Below are 7,485 nucleotides of genomic sequence, written 5' to 3' on the forward strand. Positions count from 1 at the left end.
TGGAAATCTACCCAGCACATGCGCAGCTGCCTTGTTTGTTTGTTAGAGCACAGGACATCAGCGCTATCTTGTAATGGCGAATGTGAGGGCGGCTCCCCACAGTTGTGTTTTATTTCAGTATCACAAGTTGACTTAAGACACATTCTGACCTTTTATAGAATTGCCCCTGAAGGGTTTTATAAGCTTTTAAATTTTCTGGCCATTGACTACTGATCAAACCCTGCCCCAACACCTTGCTGAATGGTTAGATAATGATTCTACAAATATTTGTATTTAATTATCTACTCTATTACCAAGCTTCTCACTTTACCAACTGCAGAAACCTATATTACACCCAAATGTCCCTTATCTATACACAACTCTCCCAAAATAAATTCTCAGCTTTTAAATAGTATGTAGATGGTTCTTACTTTTTTTTTTTTTTTGACAAATTCCATTTAGAATTCCCACTCGAATAAAGCAACATTCTCCAGCATGTTGTATCTAACCTTTCTTTACATTACTACAGACTTAATAGTGTTCAGTGCAGAGCCTGAGAGCCAGACACACACCACAGGGACAACCATCCAACTGACTGCTGAATCTGGACAACAGGAACCCCAGTCTTCAGAGACTTAAAGCTCAAAGCACAGGGCTGGAGAGGTGACTCAGTGGTTAAGAGCACTGGCTGTCCTTCCAGAGAATATGGGTTCAGCCCCCCAGAGCCTAGATGGTGGCTCCCGACCATTTGTAACTCCAGTTCTATAGGATCTGAAGCTATCATCTTGTCCCCAAAAACACCAGGCATCTGTATGGTGCATGCAGACAAAATACTCATATATAATTAAGATAAAAATACTAACAATAAACTCAAAAGTTTCAATAAGTGTGTTTTTATGAGACTTCAATTTTGAAATACACAAAATTTACAGCACAAACACAATATTTACATTTCAAGTTCTCATTACAAAAATGTGTGCCATTTCGGCGGAGGAATACCACTGAGATCATGGTTAAAGATATCTGCCAGAATTCAAGGACTTGTAGAATCGGGTCTCCACAAAAGTCACCACATAATGATACAATGGGGCGGGGCCAATATCAGGGTTTGCTTGTGTCAAAAATGATTCTCCAGTGGGCCAACAATGGCCCTGGGGGTCAAGTCTGGCTGAGGCCTGCTTTTGTATAGCTGCAAACTAAAGCAGGTTTTCATCTTTTTATTGAGTTGCTTACCCAAAAAAGGGGGTGGGGTGGGGTGGGGTGGGCGCATGTCCCAGCACTCAGGAAGCAGAGGCAGGTGGATCTCTAAGTTCAAGGCCAGCCTGGCCTTTAGAGTGAATTACCAAACAGCCAAGGCTACACAGAGAATCCCTGTCTTGAAAAATAACAAAGTAATAAAATAAAATAAATCCCCCCAAACAACAATAGTAAATTTCAACAAAGAAGACTGTTTGCCAAAGATGGATGTGTCTTGAGTTATTTACTGTTCTTTTACAGAAGGTGGTTGACCCTTGCTCTGTATGAAGTAAGCAGGGTGGGCATTGGACACACTTGCTGGTGCTGTCAGCACTACTCATTTCTGAAGTGAGGCACTTTTGTTTGTATGTACATTTCCATGACATAATTACATCCAGTGAGCAGCAGTGACACTAGCCCTTTGCAATCAGGCCTGCACATGAGATCACAGTATTCTTGGGGAATGAGTTAAATAAGCTCAAAGCACTTTCAACGTCAATCTCGAGCTCTTCAGTAGTTGTTAGCGATTCAAGACCACTTGAATGTTAATAAAAATCAATAATTTAGATAGGCTAAAGAAGTGATCATTCTACATTATTTAAATAAGATCTATACAAATATGTTTTGACATCCTGATTCGTTAGTTTCAGAAGTGAGAATGACTAACTTAGTAGCCACTTATTGTTTTAAAAATGGGAAATGGATCAAAGGAGGAGACAAGCCAGAAATTATGCCGGAAGGCTTTGGAATGCAAAGACTGGGGCCCCTCAGCACTTGCTTTCAAGATGGCCTGGCTTCTCAGTCTGCAGTAAGTGGGGGAAGAAACCAGCAGCTTCTCAGGGAGGGTTTGTCAACAAGCCGACAGACAGGTCCTTCGGCAAATCCTTTAAAAGTACAAGCTGTACAAGCTATTGACACAAGTTCTTAGTGTGCTGAATAATTCCAGGTCAGTGGGCTCTCTTCCCATTGTAGAAGAACCCAGTCTGCATGCTGTCCCTTCTCCCCACGAGGCTGCCTCTGTGCCATATCATAGGGACTCCGCTGTGGTGGCAAGGAGGATGTTCACAGATGCTGAGGTAGGTGACTTTCAAATAAAGATCTTCTACACCCTGATTCGGTCTGGACTTGCTTCTTTGTGTATCCTCCTCCTGGGGAATATCTTTCGCTTCAGAGCAATTATCTACATGATGGAAGACAGAAACTTAAATATTGGTTTTCCATATTGATGAAAGACTATTAAGTGAAGCCAGCTTTCCTTCTGTGACCTGCACATTCTTGATCACTGCCATAGACTAATACAACAACACAACAACAAAAACAACAACACAAAACAATAAAAACAAAACAAAATAAAAACTTCCTTCTAGTTTTACTTTGGGACATACTCAGTCCTTAGTGCATGCTCACAGATGTGCAAGACTAAATTTATGGTGGCCCACAGGTCATTTTTTTGAAGATCTGTAGTGACCAGATTTTATATAGCCATTGCTAAGGGCATTTACTTTCAAGATCTTTGTCCAGTTTTATTCAATTTTTTTTAATTGAAAGGAACTGCTTCTGTTTAATCATTAGAACACGAATTTTGGGTTTGAATAGATTCTTTCTTGTAAGACAGTTAAAAAAATGATATTAAATTCTATCAGTGTTTTTTTTTTTTTCCTATACTTGACAACAGTCATTTGAAAATAGAGACAATGTTAGGAATGGGGTGCAATGAGAAACTCAAGTGCTGGAGAGAAGGCTCAGCGTTAAGAGTCCTGCCTGTTCTTGCAGAGGACCTGGACTTGATTCCCAGCACCCATATGGTGGCTCACTCCTGCTGAACTCCAGGTCCGGGAGATCTAACGCCCTCTCCTGGCCTCCTCTGGCACTGCACACACATGGTACATAGAAACGTGCTGGCCAAACACCCACACAAACAAGTAATAAATTATAAAAAATAAACAAGTAATTAAAAAATATTTTTAGGACCTGAATAGATACTTCTTTTCTCGAAAACACAGTTACACGTGCTGTAAGTAAAATGGAAAAGCTAACCACCACTGTAAGGCTGCCACAGGGGGAAACCCAACTCTGTCTCAGGGCTTCTACCTGGGTTCTACTGTTGACTTTATCTTCCTGTCCCCGTCTACACAGGACCAGCCTGCTCCCTTCAGAGGCGGAGGCTGGCTGCGTCTTTTGAGCAATCCCGCTAATAAGCAGAGAGAGGAGCAGTGGTTGCTTTTGTCTGTGAGGGTGGTAAGGGGTGGGACAGAAGGATGGACACTGATTTGGTAGGAGAGCAAGGTGCTGGAGGAGCAGAGGGGAATCTCCCTTCCCCTTCCCTCCCACCTTTCTAGCTCCCTGCTGTCTCCTGGGGTGCTCCTTACAACACTCCCAGTGGCTTGTTTCAGCCACAAGGAGAGTCCCTCTCCTTCATCTTGAAACAGCTGAAAGCAGGTTGCTAAGTTTTGCTTTGTGGTGTGTGTGTTTCTTTTCTAAGTTTATTTTTTCCCTCCAAAAACAGGGCAACGAAGATCAAGAACGTTCTTGATACTTGGACGGTGCATGAAGGTCCCGATGCTAATTGTCCTGCCTCTCGCTCAATCCTGGGTTTTACCGACTGGGTGTCACATCCTTCTTTCCAGTGTGTGTTTCCCGGGTGTGACAAGAGCCAGCTCTACTCTACTCAGCAGCCACCTTCTGCCATAGCATGCCCCCCCCCCCCGCAGCTCTGGGCTTGCACCAGCCAGGGCCCATCCCCCCCTACCTCCCCTCAATCTTTTCCTTCACAGTATGTCACCCTTGCAGCTCAGGGAAGGCTTGGATCACTTTAATATTATTATCACAACTTTCTCCCATTTCTGGGGCCTCATCAGAAGGCTGAATGCATGCCCAGGTGGACAGAAGTGAGAGGCTGATGATGGAGGAGGAAAGACAAAGGACAGTTCAAAGGGATGTGAGCAGGGGACTGCTGGTGTGTGTTCAGTGACACACAGGACCACAAGCACCTGAGGAGACACCGAGGCTTCTCTAAGAAGGAAAAGGAAGAAAACTAGAACCAGAGAGCGGGTCTAGGCACAATTCGAGTTGGAAATAGGAGCTTCTCTGTTACAGTCTGAAGTCTACAAAAGTAAAAAGGAAGACAGGATAAATGAATAAAAGTTTGCTGCACATGCTGGACACACTGACACAGGGCTATAAGCTAATGGCTGAGCACTACATGACTGGACATGCTGGTCTCACGGACACAGGGTGGACATACTGACACAAGATGTTAAGTTGATGGCTGAGCACTGCATGACTGAACATGCTGGACACACTGACACAGGGTAGACACACTGACACAGGATGTTAAGTTAATGGCTGAGCACTGCATGACCAGATGTGCCGGACACACTGACACAGAACAGACATACTGACACAGGGCTATGGCTGGCTGGGCACTGCATGATTGGACATGCTGGACACACCGAGACAGGGTGGACACACTGACACAGGATGATAAGCTAATGGCTGAGCACTACATGACTGGACATGCTGGGCACACTGACAAAGGGCGATGCGCAAATAGGATAAACTTAAATGTTCTTTTTACACTGATTTACTTTCCCTTTCCTTATTCTTCCCCCTGGGGGAGGGGGTTGGTGGTACAGATTTTCAATACAACCTCTAAATAGCCCAGGCTATCCTCCAACCTCCCAAGAACTGGGATTCTCCTCCCGACTCTAGGTGTGAGTTTATATAATTTCTAAAAGGCCATGCAGAACATAGAACACTTACCTGTTCAGCAAAAAATGAGAATATAGTAAATATAATCAATGTTGCTAGAACGCAGTGGGTCCAAAACTTCAGCTTGTCTCGATATGCCCTCCTGTTCAGGAAACGGAAGAGTTTGTTCACTCATATTTACAGAAACACACTGTGCATATTGTGAAGCAAAAAGATCTATTCAGTCAACTCTAAAATATTAATAAAACATACATTTCTAACACAAGTTCAGATCCGTTATTTTATAATAAATATTGTACTTCAGGTAGTACAGAAGGCCAGACCAATATAAAAATGCAAGTGCCTTGAGAATTTTGGCTGGGAGGTAGATTAGACCAGAGGATTGTAATAGAATTATAATGCCTAGTTATTGTACTTTAAATTGAAAATAAATCTTGGTCTGTCTGTGTCGTTATTGGGGGACTAGCTAGGATAAAGAAAAACAGCCAGTGTATTAAGTTCCTGCCTAGTTTTATGTTAAAATGACCGGTACACATTTTGTCATTCCCACCACTGATTCAGACCACAAAGCCCTCTACCCTTCACCTACAGCACCAGCATCTACTTGTGTGGCTGTGTGCTTCCCATAGAAAGTACACATGATCCACTTCAGTGAGCTTCTGACGGCAGGTGGCACAAGGCCAGCTGCCTAGGAGGAGCCAGGGGAAGGCGCTCAAACTGCTCTTAAGCCTGCCACTTACTCAATCGAGTCACTGAAGACAAAAGTCAGAAACTGGGCTGGGGGGGATTAACACTTGGAAGCACGGGGAAGCGAATGAACAGGTCGGGCAGCAAGAGAGAATGAACGGGTCGGGGGCAGTGAGAACACTGTCTCATTTATACAGCTGCACCATTGGGGGGTTCTTTCAAGCTCTCAAGACCTGCCCAGTCTGCCCCACGACAGTCTCGGCCACTTCTGTGTACCGTTTTCGTCATTCCCTTGAAGGCTGACAGACAGCACCAAAGCCTATAGCAACATTTTCCCCGCTTGGTTTTGACCACCAAACTAGTGTTTCCAGTAATGTATTTTAAAAGTACCTTAATTTATGACTTTCTTTGTTCTGTTATTATAGAAATGTCATCTAACTATTGTCACATTGGAGCATGGAATCTGGGGGTTGGGGATAACTTAAATCTGTGTTCCCAGGGTATGGTCACTCTTACTTGGCTCCAGAATAAACTTAGGTCCTTTGACATGAGAGTTGTGTTTTTGCAGACAGCTGCTAACTTGATTGTTTCTACCACTGAATTTTTAAGGTACTTTTATTTATGATTTTCTTTTGTTTGATAACCACAGAAACTTCACGAAACCTTTCCACAAACGGACATATTATTGGGAAACCTAGATTCAACCCCCAGGCCACAGTCATTCTCATTTGGCTCAAGAGTAAACTTTTTTATTCCCTTTGGGGTGAGAGGTATGCGTCATAAGAGCAAACATCAAGTCCCAAAAGAATCAGTGTTCCCACCCCCCAGTACACCAATATCATCGGAAACCTTACTGCCACACCTAATACGTTCTCTCGGGTGCCTTTCACCCTGGGCAGAATGCAACCTTGAAGCCAGAACTATATATGTTTCATCTTGGGATCCCAGCACCTGACCTAGGGAGGCAGGCAAAGGGTTAAAGGTTTTCCTAAATTCAAAGATACAGTCACCCAACCTCGTGGCAGTGAATAAAAAAAGGAAGAAAGCACACAGAGCAGCTACGGAAGATGCTAGAATGTGTGAACAAGAGTCAGGCTTGGTCTGCCACTTGCCAGCTACTTCAGCGTGAGCAAATTACTCCCAGCACTTACGAGGCCGAGGTTAGGATCAGATCACAAGTTGCACATCAGTTTGGGCTGCAAAGGGAATTCTAGACCAGCATGAGCTGTGTAAAGAAGCCCTGTCTTAAAAATCAAGGGCTCAGTGTGTATCTTGGCTGTAAAGTGCTTGCCCAACATGCACAAGACGTAGGGTCTGATTCTTCTTATTAAGAAACCAAAAAACTCCTCTAATGGGGAAGAAGTCAGAAACATGAGGTCATATGGCACAGTATCCAGAGCGAGCAGATTCAGAGAGAGGGCAAATATATGGTCACCAGGGTCCGAGGGTAAAGTGATGGGGAAATGTCTGCGCAAAGGCTACTGGGAAAGTCTTTAAACCAGAGCGATGCTACACAGCATCACGAATACATAAACAATTCTGAGCTGTATGGCTGAAAATGGTGGGGTATTGTCAATTTTAACTTGTCTTCTTTTGTCTCATCCTTCCCAACTATAGCAGACAATTTTTTTTTTTCAAGACAGGGTTTCTCTGTATAGCCCTGTCTGTCCTAGAACTCACTTCGTAGACCAGGCTGGCCTCAAATTCAGAAATATGTCTGCCTTTGCCTCTGTCTCCCGAGTGCTAGGATTAAAGGTGTGCACCACCATGCCTGGCTCAGACAATTTTTTTTTTTTTTTTTTTTTTTTGGTTTTTTCGAGACAGGGTTTCTCTGTATAGCCCTGGCTGTCCTGGAACTCACTTGGTAGACCA

At 43.7% G+C, this 7,485-nt stretch overlaps 1 protein-coding gene across 1 annotated transcript in view; it reads right to left on the minus strand.

The window, feature by feature from the left end:
- Nucleotides 1-1,345: 1,345 nt before the first annotated feature.
- Gnptab (N-acetylglucosamine-1-phosphate transferase subunits alpha and beta) overlaps nt 1,346-7,485 on the minus strand; it is a 71,227-nt gene continuing 65,087 nt past the window's right edge. The window contains exons 20-21 of the mRNA XM_021204748.2: nt 4,978-5,068; nt 1,346-2,395 (exon numbers count right to left, since the gene is read on the minus strand). Of these exons, the coding sequence (XP_021060407.1) occupies nt 2,318-2,395; nt 4,978-5,068 (169 nt within the window). The 3' untranslated portion in view covers nt 1,346-2,317. The remainder of the gene's footprint in view (nt 2,396-4,977; nt 5,069-7,485) is intronic.

This window comes from Mus pahari, chromosome 9, assembly GCF_900095145.1.
Source record: "Mus pahari chromosome 9, PAHARI_EIJ_v1.1, whole genome shotgun sequence".
Taxonomy (NCBI): domain Eukaryota; kingdom Metazoa; phylum Chordata; class Mammalia; order Rodentia; family Muridae; genus Mus; species Mus pahari.